At 33.1% G+C, this 20,734-nt stretch overlaps 1 protein-coding gene across 1 annotated transcript in view; it reads right to left on the bottom strand.

Annotated features, from left to right (window-relative positions):
* PTPRZ1 (protein tyrosine phosphatase receptor type Z1) overlaps positions 1-20,734 on the bottom strand; it is a 180,007-nt gene that overhangs the window by 68,207 nt on the left and 91,066 nt on the right. Inside the window, exons 9-11 of the mRNA XM_044679029.1 lie at positions 19,206-19,390; positions 16,174-16,300; positions 6,629-6,672 (exon numbers count right to left, since the gene is read on the bottom strand). Of these exons, the coding sequence (XP_044534964.1) occupies positions 6,629-6,672; positions 16,174-16,300; positions 19,206-19,390 (356 nt within the window). The remainder of the gene's footprint in view (positions 1-6,628; positions 6,673-16,173; positions 16,301-19,205; positions 19,391-20,734) is intronic.

Here is a 20,734-nt window from a genome sequence, read left to right on the forward strand (position 1 = left end):
ACAGACAGAGGGATACATTCTATTGAGAGTGCTGTAGAGCACTGCATGGTGACCTAGTTTCATATTTAGCTTCCGACACTTACTGCCTCAGTTTTCTCAATCAGTTAAACGGAGCTTATATCCTAAAGCTCTGTGGAACCTTGAAGTTTTATGTGAATAATTATTGTTCAAAAAGTAAGCTTGTCAATTTAATTACCAATAAAATATGCATAGTAAAATAATGCCAGTAGTATTTTCCTAGGCATTTGTGGCAATACTAAATCTTATCCTAATGCTTCATTCTCTACACAGAAACAAAATAGGATATTGGAATTATGCCAATAAAGGCTAAGCATTGGCACAACCAACTATGTGCTGCATGAGTACTGGAGGATCAGAACTACAAATTTTAGAGTATTTCATCACAGAATTGGCTGCGACCAATATGGCTTTTTGCCCATATTTGAAGATGTAGATGAAATTCCAATTGCTATTTGGGACAGGACTAACAATGCTGATAAAATCTGAGATGTTCAAAGACTTGATGTAAAGGTAACTATACCAGTACGTGCATTGATTATAACAGGGACTCACTGTGCCCTTAATTAAGGTGATTTCTTTCCTAAACATACATCTCTCAGACAAAAATTTATCATTGATCTTTAATCATCTTTCCTGAAACACTGCACATAATTTGTTATATCTTATTGGTGGAAAAATAGTCTCTATTGTGTTATTTTGATAATAAAGTGATGCTAAATTTCTTTATTGGAAACAATATTTAAGCTGACAAATCAAAATCTAGCATATGTTTCTACTTGGGATGATGAGTTTAGAAATTAGGATTATAAAGATATGAATCTTGGTAGTCATTAAGTTCAACCTTCTTCCCAAAGCAAAAAAACCCAATAAATTAAAAGATCTTCAATAATATTGATGAATGAACACTCTTAGCAATAGGAATATCACTGCCTTACAAAGTAGTTTCATATTATTTTTGCCTAACTCTGAATGTCAGATAGATTAGCATTCAAGGTCTTCCACTCTCTGTCATCTTTTCTTACCTTTTCAAGATAATGACATTTTCATGTCACTTCCATGTAATTCACACTTCATTCAATCGAGACTATATGCTCTCCGTTATAGGTAGCCCATGCTCTATTACTTCTATGTCCTTCCTCAATACAGTTCCCTTATACTTGAATGCCCTTTTATCCTCTCTCCACCTCCTGAAATTATACCCATACTTGAAGTTTCAAATTCACAATATCCCATAATCTAAGACTTCAAAGGACAAAATAGGACCATCTGGCTCAACTTGTACTTGAACAAGAATCCCTTCTATAACATAATGGCCAAATAAAGGAATCTAATCATTGTTTGAATATGTCCAGTGAAGTGGGAACTTTACTACTTCCCAAGGTATACCAGTGAGCTATACTTTACTATACCCTAATGATAAAGATACTTTCCTTAAATTAAGCTTAAATTTACCTCTTTGTAATTTCCACCCAGAAAACTTAATTCTGTCCTCTAGCATCAAGCAGAATGAGTAATGATGTTTCTAAGTGACACCCTACTATCAACTGAAGGGAGTTATCATGTCCTTCCTCATTCTTTTCTTCTCCACCCTAAACATCCCTTATTACTTCAATTTATTTTCATATCATACAATTGCAAGGTTCTTACCTATACTTGCTCTCCTCTGGATCTTCTCTAGTTTATCAGCATCTTTTCTGAAATGTGGTGCCCAGAAATGAACATAGTATATGAGAGTCGGGGTATACCTTCTCTCTGAAGTCTCCCTAGATTTTCCAAAGCAGTAATGAATCCCTCCCTTTTGAAGCTTGTAGAGCACTTTCTTTCCTCTCTTATTTACTTCCACATCATGTTATATTACAGTTACCTGTGTAGTACGTCTTTACTAGACTATGCCCTCCATAAAGGCAGAGACTGTTTTATTTCATCTTTTAAAGAAATTAATATCATCGTAACCCAGATTTGGTCTGGCCATCACAGAATACAGTATATTTATTGCTTTTCTTGACTTGGAACCTAAATGTCTATTAATATAGACTAACTTTGTATTAGTCCCTTGTTAGTAGACATGTCACACTATTCATATAGAGTTTGCATTTAGTGATGGCTCAGGTTTTTTTTAATATAAACTGTGTTTAAATATGGTCTCTTCATTGTTTTATTAATGTAATTTAAGCAGAAAACAAAATGTAGTATTTTATACATTTATTTAATTTCTTTTTGATAATGTCCCATAATTCCAACCTATTGTGATGTTAAAATACTAATTCTATCATCCAAAGGATTCACTATCCTTCCCAGCTCTGTGTCATTGACAAACTTTACTGGGATGCCTTGTATATCTTTATCTCAGTTACTGATAAAAATATTTAACTGGTCAAGGTCAAGGAAAGAGCACTGTGGCTTCTTGATACAAGAGCGGTATGTATCTTTTTCAAGATTGATGCTGATTCAGCAGTCAAAATACTCTGGCCATGCTTATTTGACCAAATATAAATCTATATAATTTTCCGACATTTATCCAAAGTCATAGTATTCTAATTTATCCACAGAGAAATTATAAGATCCTCTGTCAAATACTTTGTGGAAATTCATGAGCTTTATGTGCACAATTTCCTATATGCCAGTCCAGAATCCTATCAAATTATGAAATAAGACAAAACTTGACATGTCTTAGTAAACAAATGATAGATTGTGTTACTGGCCATTTCTTAATTTCTCCTGTTTTATAAATGATAAAACTGTCAGTAGATAAATCAAACATTCTTATGGTAGCAGAAAGAAACTTAAGATGTTAGAACAGCTGAATATTCCTAGCATTATTTTGTTCTGGCCAGTTTGGGTTTATTTTAGGAAGATCTTAGCCAAATTTCCCTTCTGGATAGATGGCCTCCAGTGAAAACTTGTTTCTCCTTTTTTATATGTTCACCACTGTATTTGTAATCTTATTTCTATGGATTTTCATACAGATACATACTTTCTTAATGTTTAGTAATCCTCCTCTTTTCCTTCTATTAACTGTGTATTTTGTATACATTATATCCTTTCATTATCATATTCTACTCATCAATCCTTTTCCACCAAGTGATGTGCCAGGAATGTGATTAAATTGTACTGATCTCCTGTTAAAAATAAAGTTCACTTGGTTTATTACATATATTCTGTTCACTGGGGAAAATAAAATTTTGATATATCATTCCTTGTCCTCTCTCATTTTGTTTCTTCTTGGGAATTAAATGTTATTCTTCTACAAGGAAGTGAATTCCATAAGTGTAGAGACTGTAGCTTATTTAAACCTTTTTTTTTTTTTAAAGCAACCCACTGTCCAGCAATTCTCTACTGCGAACATCTTTTCTATGCTACATCTATGGTCTCTAAGTATCTGATTTTCCCATTTGGACTGCATATCTTTTCTCTTTTCCTTTTAAATTTCAATTCAGTCATCTCTTTAACTTCTTTCTGGAATATTCTTCCCCCACACTTTTTAAAAAACCCTTCTGTCTTAGAACCAATAAGCAGAAGAGTGGTAAGGGCTAGGCAATGGGGGTTAAGTGACTTGCCCAGGGTCACACAGCTAGGAAGTGTCTGAGGCCAGATTTGAACACAGGACCTCCTGTCTCTAAGGCCTGCCTCTTAATTGACTGAGCAATTTAGTTGCCGTCTATATTCTTTCCCTTAATGTCATAAACTATAGTTCAAAAAAGGCATTTTTGTATTCCAATTGAGTAAAAGTTAAAATCCCATGTCCATCTTTAAATGGAGAAATGGGCATAATCTTCCAAAGTCATGACCTTCAACATGAAGGAACAATGAAAATATCTATGAATCTCCAAGTTTTTCATTTTTCTGCTTAGGATTTCAGGCATATTAAATTAAGAATAATAAATAATAAAATATAATAATACATAGTCTAAAATAACATGGAACAAATAATCATTACATTGCTTTTGCCTGCATTATTCATTCTCTATTACTCAGAAGAGGATTACTCAGTCACAAGTGGGTAGTCCTAGTATATCCAGATCCTGCTTCAGAAAGAGAATGCATCTTTCAGTTAATCATATAAGATCTAAATAAATCTACTATTCTGATTTTCAGGAATGCATAAATGAACACTACAAAGAAGCTCCTCATCTTGGGTATGAAAATATGACTCCTATAAGGTTGGTGTATTATCATTAATTTTTAATGAGTATGGTTTGCCATTTCTTCTTCAGAAACTCTGGATTCTCACTCCACATGCCCAACTATTATAATGTAGGTTTAAAAGAACAAAACTTCTCTTTTTCTTCTCCTTTATTTTTTCTTTACTCACCATCTTCTATAAGGATTTTGCTTCTCTTTCATCCTATTTGAATCTTTTTCTTCTTCCTTTTATGGGTTATTTCTTCAACCCCATTAAAAACCCTTTTACTTTCTCTAGTAAACTGGAGAATAGAAAGGAAACTCTCAAGTCTTTTAGCTTTCCCTATTGGGTAGAAGACAAGCCTATATTTGTAGCATAATTAGTGATCCTCTTAGATAGAAATACATACATAGTAAATACAAATTAAATTGAGTCCCTACATTATGACTAAATGAATTACATAGTTACATGTAGCTTCCCCTTGAAAACTAGCTATTTTAAATTAAGGGCTTATTTTCATAAATAATTTAGAGTTAATTTACTTAAAGTATTGCCACAAATGTTCAACAAGATATCGTACTACCAAAAATGATCATACTGTGCATATTATATAAATTTAATGGAATAAGTAAAGTTTAAAGTGCTTTGTGTGTGAACATTCAGGTTCCGTATAAATATAAAAAAATGAAACCCATAAGTAATCTCATAAACTTACTTTTTGAACAATTCCTGGCTATGTAAGTGTATACCCAGATGTCTATTGATGACTGAAATAAAGTTTAACTCATGCTTAGCTCATATAAATGAAACTAATCAAGAATTCTAGATCCTGTTTTCAGTTCCATTGTTAACTGAAAACTGTGATTTAATGTCTATGCTGTATATATATGCATATATAAAATATTTGATTGTATATAAATAAAACACATTAGAATTTTATAATATTATTTTGGCTCTTACTACAAGTTTGAAATTCAAATTTTCTACGAAAATTCAAAAATGATCATTCATTCATTAGAGATGCAATATGGTACAGTGGGTAGAAGGCTGTTCTTAGAATCAGGTAGTCCCAGGTTCCTGTCTTGTGTCTAATAAATACTGATTGTAAGACCATGGGCAAAACAGTTCAGAGCCTCAGTGTCCTAAAGTAACTCTGTAAAATGATAATTTATAAATCTATTGTAAGTATTCATTGATAGGAAAAGTTTCCCAAATGGGTACATGGCATCACAGGAAAAAATTATTTACTAAAAATTTTAATTAGTATAATAAGAGGGGAATATTTTAGTCCAAATAAATCAATGAACAGAATCAACAATTTAGCATCAACATAATCAATTTTCTAAATATTTTTTCCTTTAGGCCAAAAATACTTTTTCTTAATTTTAATGAAAATTTGACTGACTTTGTATATAACTAGCTAGCTAGTTAGCTAGCTAAAGATGAACATAAAAATAGATAAATGATAGATGAATGAATTAATGTTTTAGTAGTAGAAAAGGTGTTTAACGTCTTTGAAAGAAGAAGGCATCTCATTTGGAGAGTTCCTCTAAATCAGCGATTCCCAAAGTGGGCGCCACCTCCCCCTGGTGGGTGCTACAGAGATCCAAGGGGGGGCAGTGATGGCCACAGGTACATTTGGGGGCGGTGAATAACTGTAAGGGGTGGTGATAGTATGTGATAGGGGCCGCTAAGTAATATTTTTTCTGGAAAGGGGGTGGTAGGCCAAAAAAGTTTGTGACCCACTGCTCTAAGTCAATGAAATCCCAGTCCCAGTTTCTATCTCTATCTTTGCACTTCTTAAGCATTTCTTTTCTTAATTTTTAACTTGAGTTCATATCAAAATTACTAGTATTCACATAGCAACATGGATAGTAAATCAGAATTATCTTGGCAGGAAGTTGGTCTGATATTATAAATTCACTAAAGGTAGGGCATATAATGGACACTAGGTAAAAGCAATAGATATCCTCACATTTTTTATATATAATGTGAATTTATATACTTATGTATTTTTGATCACATTAAATTTAAGCCATCTAACAAACCAGCAATTGATAGAAATACTGGCAAGGCATCTACCAAAATAATTACTAAAATATTATAAACAAAAATATATTTTCTGAATTTAAATGAAGATCTGAATTCAACCTAATAATGTAAGTTTAAAGTTAAAGTGTTAAATATGTTAAATTATGGTTATTTTAATATATCACTGAGATAGTTTTCTTTTGAATACTTCTGATAGAAATATGTGCAATTCTTCAAAAAGAAGAAATGAAATGTATCTGTCCATTGCAACCTGCAGTGGACCCTATATTACTGCAAGTAATAATAAACACAATATTAACTGATTTCAAAAAATGAAAAATACCTTTAAATATTAGTCCAACAATTATTTGAATCCTTATCCTTGACTCAAAATTTTTATGTTTTATTCAGTTTCTTAAGGAAAAAGATGAACATAAAAATTGACTATGATACCTTGAATAATTCTCCTGTTTCAATGAATTCAGGAAGATCAATCTCTAAAATTAAAAAAAAATAATAATTATCAAAACTTCCAGTTCAATATTTCAACCTGTTAGGCTTACATTCAGTTTGTTAAGAGGGGGAAATAGTATTTAAAGATGAAGGACATTTCATTATTAAAATGAAAAGGCCAAATTTTTCATGTAAATTTATGTTTATATAACAACACATTAAAAATCATTCCCTCAGGAAAAAAAAAATCTGTCTCCCAGTATGGCAAATGGATGGAAAGTTTGATGATGTAAAACTTTTGTCAGATATGTAAGAAAACCAAAACAATATTTTCAGGAAAATTAAAGAATTACTTTCACCCTACATATTGCTTATAAAGAGTATGGTTTATTTATTTATATACCAGAAACTTACAGGATACTTTGTGGGATTAGTCTTATCATTTAGCCAACTTGCCCTAAATTCTATTCCTAAAAGAGGAGAAAAATTAATTTGGGCACAGCTAGGTTGCTCAATAGATAGAAAGCCAGGTCTGGAGTTGAGGTCCTGGGTTCAAATGTGAATTAGATACTTCCTAACTGCATGATCCTAGGCAAATTGCTTAGCCCTTAACTTACTTCTGTCTTGGAACCCATACTTAGTGTTGATTCTAACACAGAAGGTAAGAGTTAAAAAAATGCTTTGGCTAGCTTGCCTTTTCGTTTTTTTTTTTTTTTTTACTCAAGAAAAAGCCAGACCTGCCCAAATCAAATGGTAGTTAAAATTTTTTTCTTCTCTTCTAAAGATGCCAAGAAATTGGTAGGGAACGTTATCTATTTCACTTTCATAGCTGATGAGAAGGGAAAACAAGGTGCCTTGACAATGAGGGCAATAATATGAGAACATTTTTGTCTTACTCCTATATATTTTTAAAAAGCATCTTTCTTTTGCTTGTCCCCACCACACCACCAACCAGCCTCTGCCATCATATCTTTTTATCTTCCCTTGTCAAGTTCCTGATCTTACAGTAGTTGTGACTATGAATAACTTTGTTGTGATGTATGAATAACAGATCTTTTCTCTTCTTTCTTCACCAAACTCTCTCTGTTCCTAAACCATTACTTTTACTAAAACTTTTCTAAGAGGGTTTCTATTTTTTTCACCTACTTCTCTCATCTTCCACTTCCTTCTTATTCTTAGTATCTTTACTTTCCTCTTCAACTTGTTTCCACTTTGGAAGAAATCATACAGACTCATTTTGAGTTACTGCCTCTTTTAGTGATGCCATGTTTTATTCTATAAATGAGGTTAGAAACTATACCAGAATTTTCTACTCTGAATCCTTAGCACCTAACATAGTGCCTCATTCAAAGAAAGTGTTTAATGTATGTTGAATTGAGATGAATAATAAATATCTGAGGAGGAAGATTATGTATGTATAATTGAGTAAAATTAAGCTCCAAAGCATATATGTTTCTCCTGAATAACATTTTTATGTATTAAACAATCTAAAGTGAAATACATCTTCTATCAGACATTCTGCTGATAACTCCAATTTTCTAACAAAACTAGTTTTGTTTTGTATATTGCAGAGAAAAGTGAGTTGTATTCATTTTTATAAAGAAACTTTTGATATAATAATTAATCTTTAAAAATTAGAAACATTTAAAAAATGGAGAGGCTTGCAAATACAAATGAAAAGATTCTTCATCCCATCCAGCTCTCAGAAAACATGTAGGTGGTACATCATTGAAGTAAACACATTTCAATTACTCACCTGGTATATATAACTACTTACTTACCTTGTATATGTTTATATATATATTTTTTTTCTTGCCCTGTACCTGTATTATTTCCAAATATATTACCTCTCCTCCCTGAAACATTTATGGGAAATGGCTATAGGGCTTTAATTAAGTATTTCTTCTTTTTTAGATCAACAATGGTACAACTTGGAAATGAAATTATTCTGTCTTATCCCTTTAACATTTGCACTTTGAACTTCTTAATATCTTTTCAAACTCCAGGGAGCTTTAAAATGTTATATTTTTAAAAAGAGTACACAGACCATAGCTTAAGTGATAATATCTAGGAAGGTTTCCTAAAGGAATAAAGGCTTCCTGGGAAAATTAGAATAGGTATAGTTAATGATCTTATCCAAAATGAGCCACAGAGATAAATATTAAATCTCATTCAATCTAGGATATGATTCATATTTAAAAGGAGCTCTTTTTATTTTGCTTTAGTCACATTTTAACACCATCAAGTAATGATGAGTGATGTATTTGTCATACTATTGTAGAAAAAATTAATTAATCTTACCTCTTTTCTGATGAATCTAGGGAAAAATAAAATAATGACAACATTCCCTGGCTTCTCAACATGCTTAGGATGAAGTCTCAAGATAAGTTATTTTGCAAAATTGGAAAAAAAAAACCCAGGTATTGGAAACAATCTCTCATGCAAAAAGAAACATCGTGTCTCAAGATGACAGGCAATGGATGGACCACCAAACTAAAACACCTCCTAAGATCAAGGATTCGATAGGATTAGGCAGCAGGGCAGCCATATGAAATAAGATGAAAATGGCAATCATAGGACTGCTGATTCTGTAGTTTAGTAGGTCTGCTCCTATGTCATGGAGAAGAGTGACGGATTTGACTACTGAAATGACCTGATAAAATGATTTGGAAAATGGATTTGGAAAATGTGTCTGGAAAATGTTTATTAACGGAAACAATGCATTATTACCATCACATTTTTTTGTTTAAATGTGATTTTATATTTATATTCATATTACTAATCTGCACTGTATTTGAATTACTTTGCTGAAAGGGAAATTCACAAGGATAGATTATAGAGTTATAGTAACTAAAATTCATGACTTGATAAAAGATATTTTTTTCTGATAGTCCTTGAAATGTTTGGCTGTTTTTTACTTCCATAAAAAGGGTGACATTTGGGGACCCTCGTTCCATTTTGGGAAATATATAGAGGTTCACAACGATCTCATGAGATTATATTTAAATTTAAGTGGGCTGTCAGGCTGAAGGAACTTTAGTTTGATGATCCTATAAAGGATCGAAGGTGTTTCATTTCACCCAGACTTGGACCTTACCTCCTAATCTAGGGAACAGATTTGAATTCAAAGACACATTGGAACCACAATCCTCTATATTGGACCTTTGAGGGTTAGCTCTGGGCTAAAATGAATGTCAAAATGCCACATCTGACAAGTGTAGGAGGCCAACGTCATTATACAATGGAAGTGGCACCCTGAGAACTAATCTAACAATAATGACCTGATGCTAGACCGTTGTCTGCAGATTGCTCAGACTCTACAGATTAGCACTTATGTTATTGTGTTTTAACTTTCCTTATTGTAATGTTATAAAACACCAAAGTCATGCTGGTCTCGAGTTTCCCCCATTTCAGGAACAGAATTCCTTCAGAATTATATGTTTCTAAAAAGACATTGAGTATGCAAAATCTTAATTCGTTTTTCCTTCAAGATTCACCTTTTGCTTTGTGTGATAATTAAAATGAAGCTACTGGTTCGTTCTGATTTAGTATTTGGCTGTTCGTAAAACTGGATTAAAAAAAATTCTAACATGTTAGTAACACATCAACATTCCGTAACACAAAAAGCAACACTGATGAAGGTTGGCAAGCAAGGCTTATTTAATTGTTTGAAGGGAAGCCAAATTTTACAGTGCAGAAGTTAAAAGCAAATGTTGATCGCAATGTCTTCAAACTGTGATTTTCAATAGCATTCTAAAATAAACACCAACAATATAGGGTGGTACAGTCAAGAAGGACAGATGTGGAGTGATTTAACAAAGACAATCTGTGTGTACTTGCAAGCACATGTTAACGGGAACACATGGTGACCAAATACACCCATGCATTTAAATTAAACACACATATAAACAAAGGTCTGGAAATGTGTATTCTTGACATCCTGCTCTCTATATTAAGAATAGCTCCAGATTACACCATAGTCAATCAGCAAAAGAATCTTAGTTTTAATGAAATGAGAATATTTGTGGTATCTGGATTCAAATGCATCAATTCATATGCAAACAGCGAAGAAAAAATACATGATACCTCTTAAAAGATGGCTGATTTTCTTGAGGTTTTCTTTTTAAAGTTTTGTTTCTTGAAATGAAATTATGTAGTCATTATAGTAATTTTAAATGTAAAAACAACATGGACGTGGAACGTATGGTGACACCTTTGCATAAGACAGCAGCATGTGATTAAAATGCATGAGCCCCAAATTGGCTGGACTACTTAAAAGTTTAAATATGAACTTTTGGAGGGCTGATTCTTCCTCTAGATATTCTTTATTAAAAATAAAAATTTCTACGTAGATGAAATCTAAGACTAAAAATTACTTCTCTCAAAAAATACAAACAAGTAAATTACAATATTTATAAAGCAAAATACTTCCTCAGTATTAATAGTACAATTCTATGATGCCTGTTACAACATTACTGACCTAAATCTTCCATCGACAAAATGGAAGGTTACTAAGAGGAACTGCCTAACAGGCAGCATGAAAGGTAAAAGAAGACTTTAAAGCCTGGATTACATTAGTCAGATAATCATAAAATGAACAAATATCACAGATACTCTCATAACCATTCCATAATACTGCTGCTCAAGGTTTAAAAGATTTTATATTCCATGAAAAAATATTAAAGACAATTCCAAATGCTACAGTGCAATCATAATTAAAATAAAGTAGATCCTAGGGAATGTGATGCATCTCCTGCTGAAGAGATCTACGTATAATAACAATACCTAACAATAGCAAGCATTTACATATTGCTTAAAGGTTTGCAAAGTGCTATACAAGCAGAAGGACCCCAAAGCTCAGTAAAGAAGGCCTTGCATGAAAGGTTACAGGACAGGCTAGGTAAGGAAAAATCCAATTTAGTTCATAAAATTTGGCTTTTAGCAAATCCACATAAAGAATGAAAAATTTAAAACACATGCCATTTCTTAAAAGTGAAATCATTGTTGGACTAAATGTTTTCTAGGGAACCACAGACAGACACAAACATGGACACTAGGTGGTGTGTCCAAGCTACCATTTCAATTTGGCGATGTTTGAAACCGTCCAGATCCTTTGAGTAAAGAATGGAGATTAAGTTGCAATATTCATAATCTTGTGTGAAACAGTATTGTAGACACAAGCACAGAACTTGCCCAGGATTCAGGAATCTTGTAGCTTATTTGAGCCAATACAAACTCAGTTCAAAAGATCATTCAGAAACCACTCTTCTACAGAAAAAAAATATTTGACCTCGCTGGAGGTTTAAATGTCTAGTATGGTGAACATGATAAGTAAAAGCATAAACACATTTTCAATTTTTAAAAAGTTCTTTGAAAAAATACATGAATTAAAATTACAGTCTGATAAACATTTAAATTAAATATATAGTGGAGTAAATATGTTCAATATGGCATACTTTAAAAATGCACAAGGGGAACAGGGATTTTAACCACCTGGAATACCTTTTTATCACTATATCCTACTGACTTACACGATCTCCATAACACTGTCATTGTTAGTATTTTTTAGGTAGCCTGGTGAGCAGAACTTCAGTGAAAAATGGTTAGAACAATTAAATTGATGCTTTCTTTTAAGTATCATTTTGTACTGAAAATATTATTATATTAGATAATTGTATTAATATTAGTTAACAATTATATTAGATTAAAAGATGGCGATAGGAAAGATAATGATGTTCAAAAGAGTCATGATGTTATCATATTATCTACATTTCTATCAGAGTAATTAATTATAGGCAATGAGTAAATATAAATTCAACATAAATTGCTCTTGATACTCAGGCAGTAACAAGAGAATGATTTCAGGTGATATAGGTAAGCAGTAATTTGGAAGCTTATATATTTGAACATGTACAATGTACCAATAAAACCACACTACTTACTGAAGGAGTTATTACTGAATTAGCTAGAATGACATTGAAGGAAATGATTAGTGAAAATATAATTTGTTTAAAACCAGAAAGTTAGATCCTTTGCCATATGTATGTAGGAAAAACAGAGTTTCCTTGACTTGAATAAAACTGAAATTTGACTCTTCTTATATAGTTTCCTACTTTCATTTAAGTGAAAAAAAATCTACCATTTAATTTCAGTTTCATTCTTGACATATTCATTATAGAGATGATCAAAGAAGAGTATACTTTTTTCCATTAGTTTAACACTATACTAAGCAAGTGAAATAAGTTAATTTACCTCTGTAAACAGACAAATTATGCTTGCCAGCTTTGCTTCTCTTAAACAACAAATAGCAAGGGAATACAGATGTGCTTTTAGACAAATTTAGCAAAGATTTTCATTTAGCAATAGCATGCAAAGAAAAGCAATGTCATGCAAAGAAAATACAATTAGAAAGAAATTTTAAAATGAAATTTGTTCTTAGGAAAGAGAATTCAGTTAGAGATATTTTAAAAAACAAACAAAAATATATGCAGTTATATCAACAAGGGGAAAATACTCAGTTATTTCCAAATTTAAAAACTCAAAATCTGTCACATGATCTTAAAATCATGTATACTTACTACAAGACATTTTGAGGGCTAAAGGAAGGAAATTAAAATGAGAATGTCTTTTAATGACATTCATTTAAAGTCTTCACTTATGAAGTGCCTATTTGAAGACCAATACATATGTTATAAACACAAATTATTGCCATCATTTAAAAAGTGGAAAATGATTACATTATGAATTAATGTAATTTGCTTGATTTTTCATAGCAGTCAATGTTACAATCAGAAATTAATTTCTTGCTCCTCGGGAATAGTTATCTGCTGATTTTAATCCTGGATATTGTTAGAACTCAAAAAAACCAAACCTCTTGTCCCTCTTCTCTTTCATCCTATTGATTTTTTTTAAATTTTAAACCCTTAACTTCTGTGTATTGACTTATAGGTGGAAGAGTGGTAAGGGTAGGCAATGGGGGTCAAGTGACTTGCCCAGGGTCACACAGCTGGGAAGTGTCTGAGGCCGGATTTGAACCTAAGACCTCCCATCTCTAGGCCTGGCTCTCAATCCACTGAGCTACCCAGCTGCCCCCTATCCTATTGATTTTAAAGAAGATTCCACTTTATTTGTAATTAAATGTGCCAGAGTAATTTTTAAAACTTTCTCACAATTTATGATCATTCCATATGAAAATATGTATTAGTACCAGACTGGTGTGAAGTCAATAATCAGAGGCCATTTAAAGGAATTTCCTTTTATTGAGCTCCTTATTATGATGCTATTTATTTTTTCCTTTTTAAAAATATTTATTCCCCCCCCAATTACTCGTAAAAACAGTTTCTGACATTAAAAAAAAAATCTTGAGTCTTGAATTCTCTCCCTCCTCCCCTCCCCTCCACTGAGATGGTAAGCAATCTTACATAGATTTTGTGCTGCTATTTTAAAGAACAATCATATATTTGTTTAAGAATGCCTTCCTGAGGCCCCTTAATAAATACTAAGGGTGGGCCCCCTATTAGAAAATTCAAGATGTGTAATTCACACATATTCGTGAAATGCAAGCATGTTATAACTTATTAATAGCTAATAATGACTTTAACAAACTTAGGAGAGCCTGGTTAAACAATAAAAAGCTTGTGTTGTTAACAGATGTGTAAACATGACCCTAATTAACTAATTTGCTAACAGTTGCAGCCTACTTATTAATATATTAACTACAAGTTTGGGGATGCCATAACACAGGAGAATCTCATTCAATAAAATATAGTTTTAAAGTAAATTAAAGTAACCACAACAAATTACATTTTTTCCCAACTTCCTGGGTCAATGGTCTTCAAACTATTTTTGACAATGCAACCTATTAATTAAAAAATAATGGGGGGGGGACATGTACTCTTAAATATCTACACTTATAAACTACCTATGTGAACTACTATACTAATAATTATGTACATTATAAAACTCAAAACTAGACATAAAATAAAATAAATGTGAAATAACATCTGATTCTAACTTTAGGAGGGAATTACTGGAGTTTAGTGAATATAGGAGTATCACCATCGTAACTGCAGATCACTTTGGAAGCTACACAGAGGATGGATTGTACAGAAAGACTTGAGGCAGGGAGACTCATGAAGAAGTTGTAATAATTCAGGCAAAAGGTGAGGAAGGTCTGAATTTGGTGATGGCTATGTGAGGGGAAGAGGGATGGAATAGATATTTATGAAGCATTTAATATGTGCCACAGAGGCACATTTACAAATATCTCATTTGATGTGATTGGGAGATGCCAGAGATGTTGAAGAGGCAAAAAAAATAAAATTTGGCAACAGATTGGCTATGAGATGTAGGAGAGTGAGGAGGAAGGGAATGCACTAAGGTTTCGAATCTGGATTAATGGAAGGATAAATACAGAGAAATTTGGAAGAAGGTTAGATTTGCGGAGAGGGATCTGTGATACAGCTCCCAGCCTTGACATCATAAACGTAGAGCTGAAGAATCCTTAAAGGTTTTCTAGTCTAAACTTAAACTGAGATCCAGAGAGGTTAAATGACTTGATCAAGATAACAAAAGGGAGGAACTCATCTGTTTTTTTATCGTCCTATGTGACTCACTCTGTTACACCCAAAACAACAAAAAAAGGACATTGGAAGGGATCTAATTCATTGGTTACTGGGCCAGTGAGAAAGGGGATGGGGTTGGAATTTGCTTCGGCCATGAGATGACCTAGGGGGACAGGGTTTGGGGATGCTGAGAGGGGTGGAAGAACTCATCTTCATAGCTCAAGGTTGTATTAAAAATGTTCTGAGGGGAGGACTTGTGGTGTGGTCACAGTAGTAGGTGAGAAGTGCTGAGTATAAGGAGTGGTTTAGCTGGGTTGAAGACAATCCCACTGATTATCATGGGGAGGGATGGCTGATTCATCGCACATCCCCTTGGGATGATTCCATGCTCCTTTTGTGCTACATAATGTCTCCTTTGGAAACTGCTGGCTTGAGCTGTGCATCAAACCTCAGTGCCTTGATATTTTTTACCTGAGTTTAAGCAGATAATCATCCAGTATTCATTAGCTGAGTTTCCTATTTATCTCTTTCAATAATTCAGTCCTACCTTTCCATTCTCCCCAGGCGTGATCTGCTCAAATTTCCTTCTCTGGGTGAGTCTCTCTCCTCCCAGAATCCCTTCCCCAGCTTAGAAAAACTCATTTGGGTAAGGCTCCTTACCTCTCTGATACTCATAGATCAGGTAAAACAGGAAGAAGGAGTAAGCAGAGAACACAGGAGGGCAGAGAGTTTCAGGGAAACCAGATCCTCTTTTGCTAGTAACATTTTTTTTGAAAGTTCTGTGGCTAGCTGGAGAAAGCAAAATGAGGGGCCACCGGGTGAGTTGGAGCAGTAACCCCAGGGAATGGAAATGCTGGTTACATAGAGACAATTTAAAATGGTGGAAGACCTGAACCTTTGATACACTTGTAACCCAATTGTTTAAGGAATAACAAGTTTCTTTTCATTTAAAATGACAACTGCTTTCAGAGGAGCACTTACCTGTATCATCTGAAGGCATGTCAATAACCAGTTGGTCACTGTACTTTCCATATAAACCATTAGTGCATACAGCTACAATCTGAAGAACGTAACTTGTATTGGGCAGCAAATTATTTAGGATAGCACCCTAGAAGAGAAATGTTGATTATATCAATGTCTCATTTTAACTTAGCTTGTGAACATACTAGATAGTTATACTTAAAATGTTTAATTTGCTGATAATAATAGCTAGCATTTACATAGCATTTTAAAGTTTGTAAAGATTTAGGTATATGTTATTTCATTTGATCCTCACAATAACTCTATTATTATTCTCATTTTATAGATGAGGAAACTGAGTCAGAGAAAAAGTTAAGTATCTCCTTAAACATCTGTATTTTCTGAACCTAGTAAATTACAGTAAATCTATAAAAAGTCTAAAATTGTGAAATCTTCTAATAGGAAAGATATATGACAACAGAGTTTAGAAAAGTTAAGGGGGGGGAAGAATTCAATTTACTTTAGAGTAACAACTGGGTTCAGTTTTCTGGACAGGTTGCTCATTCTCTAATAATGCCAGGTATTTCTTGAGTTGATATTGAATTATTCTGCCCATTCGAGGGTAAAAATATAATCTTTTTCTTGTCCCATTATTTTCTGTGCTGCTCAGAACGTATCTCAAATATAGTATTCAATTTAGAATACCAGTATTGCATTTTGGGGAAGGATATGTATAAGATAGATACTCATTTAGAAGTGAGTGATCAAAGATTTGAAAAGTGAGAAGATCATGATATGAGAATAGGTTGAAGGAGGGCACATTTGAGTTGGAGAAAAAAAAAGACTTGAGGAAGCATGATAGTTGTTATTAAATAGATGAAGGTTTGTTATGGGAAAGAATTTGACTTGTTTTGCTTGCTCTAGAGGGAAGGACTAGGAAGAAGAGGTAGTAGGACAAATGTAATCTTTGGTTCCATGTAAATGAAATTTTCCTAACAATGAGAGCATTCCCAAAAGTAGAATGAGCTGCCTTAAGAGGGAAGTGGGTGGATTCCCAATTACTAGAGGACTTTAAGCACAGGCTAGATGACCTCTTGCCAGGGAAGATGGGGGATGTATTCCTATGAAGGCGTGTGTTGGATTAGATAGCCTTTGACACTCCTTCCAACTTTGAGATTTTATAATTCTAGCCATGCCTTGGATCCAGGACTTGATTTAATTTAATTTTGTCCACAGAATAATGTCAGTGTGATTAAGAACCACGCTAACGATGTTACTATTTTATTATACCTTTTGAAAATAGATGTTCCACCTACCAAGTGGGCAAAAATGAAAAAAAATCACATATTGTGTCTGTATCTAGTTCAATAAGGATACAGAGTATATAGTATCACACTGATAGCGGGGTTTCTGAGAGGCTGGCATCAGTTAATGATTTGATATTATCCAATTTTCAAATCAGTCCCAGGTACATAGATCTCACAAGGAAATAAAATAGGACTTCATTGGATGGAATAGGTGATATACAGAATAAACACAGATGAGAGAAAAGTGTTTCTTTTAAATCACTTAGCAGGGCGAAATTGATTATCTTGAATTTTAAAAGCTATTTCTTGTTTATAGAGAACTTTCATAAATTATTTTGTTTTGTATATTGTTTTTAAATTCTAGATTTATGTGCCTATTTTAAACTCATGTTATATATTATTATCATTATGAAGTATATATGTATCAGAAAATTCTGAAACGAATCATTGCACAATCATCATACTGGTAAGTTGGAACATTTTAAACATCATTTTAATAAAAGTAAAATATCCCTAAAGCCCTGAAAATATAATATGACTTTAAAAATCTTTATTTGGGATATGTGAAATGACCATATGATAGGGATCCTATCTCATGAAAGTATGCTTCTTCCAGTACAGTTTCTCTCTTTTGGCCTGTGTATTTCTCTTTGTACCTCTTTTCTGTTTTTTTTTCTTTTTCTTCATATATTATATACATATAATACACATATATGTCTATAGAAATATCTGTTTCCATCATATGTTTCTTACTTCTTCTTTACTTGTTTTAATTAGCTATAATTGATATCTAAAGTATATGTTAAAATATATTAGTCATTTGAATAGCCTTATGTTCCTTGTTCTTAAATTTAGAGATAGAGAAATGTCATGTTATTTTATTCATAAAAAGAAAATAAAACAACCTTTATATTTTGTACATGTGAACTTTGATTTTTTTCCCCCCTCTGGAACAATTGCATTTGCTAGAGAAGGATCTCTGCCCCTGCTCTACATAAAACTGTACTTGGCCAAGTGGCATCTAGTGGTTCTTCTCATAATTTATTTATTTACATAAAAAAATTCCTATATATAAGTGATACCATGTAATATTATATAGAGTTCTGCTTTATTATTGAAGTTTGATTAATATTCTTTCCAACTGTATATATTTTTTCAAGATACATTCAAATTTAGCATTAAAGTCTTACTACTACCCCTTGGTCAGAAAAATAAGAGGCTCTGATGATATTATTTCCAAGGTCCTTCCCAGCTCTAAAACTGTGTTTGTTGGTTATGCTGTAGGCACAAAGCTATATACAGACTATGCTTTCTCAGTCAGTAAATGACAAACTTGCTCAAAGTCAACACAAAGAAGAAAATGTAAGTGATTGAGCAAGCAGAGGACTTTAATGAAAGGAGGAAAGTGATTTTTGTTTCATGGAGGATTCTCCATTTCACTTAGCTTGGAGACTTGGGTATGATTTATCATGAATTACTCAGAAAATTGACACTCAAGTTAGCATTCTTACCTCAGTTACATAGTCTATTTTGCTTTCTAGTGCAAAGACTTGTCACTATGTGTTATAACATGACCTAGAACTGGCTTCTGCAAAGTGATAACTTCATACAGACTTTCAAAGAGCCATAAGATATTTTATGGGAATATATCTTGTATAAAATACAAAATTTAAAAATAAAGTCTCTTTTGAAAGCCACAATATTGCAATAATATTAATGCATAAAAATGAATGAGTTTACGGTTACCAAGTCCTGATACCCATCTGTCAGAAATTCATGCTTAGTTTGGTCTTCTCCCTCTAACTGTTGATAGAAGACTGCAAATTTTTCAATCATGGTATCATAAACCACTCGTGGTCTCTCCCATGTGACAAGAAGGCTGGTAAAGTTCTCTGGATCCGCTTGAATATTTTCTGGTTCTGAGCTGCAAACTTTAGGAAGAAAATAATAGCATGTTTAACAGTCATATGGTTAACAAGTTTCAGTCCTTCAAAAACTTAAAGTACATTTTACTGAAGAGCACCCAACATTGTTACTTCTTCTGATGACTCCAAAGGATATGTTTTATTTTATGTATTTTCAAAAAGGGTAAAAAGATTATGAAAGGGAATAATGACTTTTTTCAGTTCAACCTCAGCTACAAAAATTAATTGATGATTTTTGGTCATATCTGAAAGAGAATTTTAAAATTAGACACTATAGATACAAACAGGAGAAAAGCAATAATGATTTTTTAAAAGATGAAAATTGCATATTTATCAAAGAAATAAGGTAGAAAATTTCTTACTTTCCAAGAAAGGAATATTATATTGTCTCTCATTCTTTTGGAAATTTCTTATCCCTTCCTAGAACATAGGTTCAGATGTTCTTGTGGAAGTGTATGTGACCATCGCTCTCTGTGTTCCTTTATCCTATGACTGATTGCCCTTCTCTCTTTCAGTTCTCATTTGATGATACTTCACTCTAGTACTCAGCTTTCTAGCTCTTAACATAGATGTTTGATGGATTCTGAATACCAAGTTATACTAAAATGACTAGAACATACCCATTGTGTTCTCTGGTGAGTTACATTGTGAGAAACAATTTCACTTAGGTCCAAATCCTGATTCAAGGATCACCTCTATAGCCTGAATATCTGCATGAGCTTCTAGTGACACTGGATATGTCTCAGAGATTTACTAAGACCAGGGAAAGGATAGGAAATACTCTCCAGAATTAATCTAGAAATTATTTCAGGCCCAGGTATTCTAAATTCATATAGTGTTAGGTAAATGCCTATAGACCATCCCTGTGTGTTAGGTTTGTTTGGATAGGTCTTAGTTCTAGGCAATTCTACATGAGTCTAAATTCTCATTACTTCACATCAGAATTTATTTCTTTTGACTCTAAAGTCCTTTGGCTATCAAGCACAGGCCTGTAAATCTTAGTACTAGGAGCTTGAGCTGGTGGAACTCTTGTGTTTAGGCATTCTGAGCTGCACTACAGCTAAAGTTGATTAGGTGTCCAGGATGAATTTAGTCAGCCATGTGAGTTGGAGGCCACTAGGAGGTCTAAAGATGAGTGAAATGGATCAGGTTGAAAATAGACCATATCAAAATTACTATGATGACCAACAATAAGGTTGGGTCCATGACTGACTGTAGCATTTCCACCCTGGACATGGAGATAAGAAAGATGACAAGATGACAGAGAGGTAGAGAGAGAGTAGGAGAGGGAGGGAGGGAGAGAGAGAGAGAGAAAGAGAGAGAGAGAGAGAGAGAGAGAGAGAGAGAGAG

Source organism: Gracilinanus agilis, chromosome 5 (genome assembly GCF_016433145.1).
Source record: "Gracilinanus agilis isolate LMUSP501 chromosome 5, AgileGrace, whole genome shotgun sequence".
In the NCBI taxonomy this organism is placed as follows: Eukaryota; Metazoa; Chordata; class Mammalia; order Didelphimorphia; family Didelphidae; genus Gracilinanus; species Gracilinanus agilis.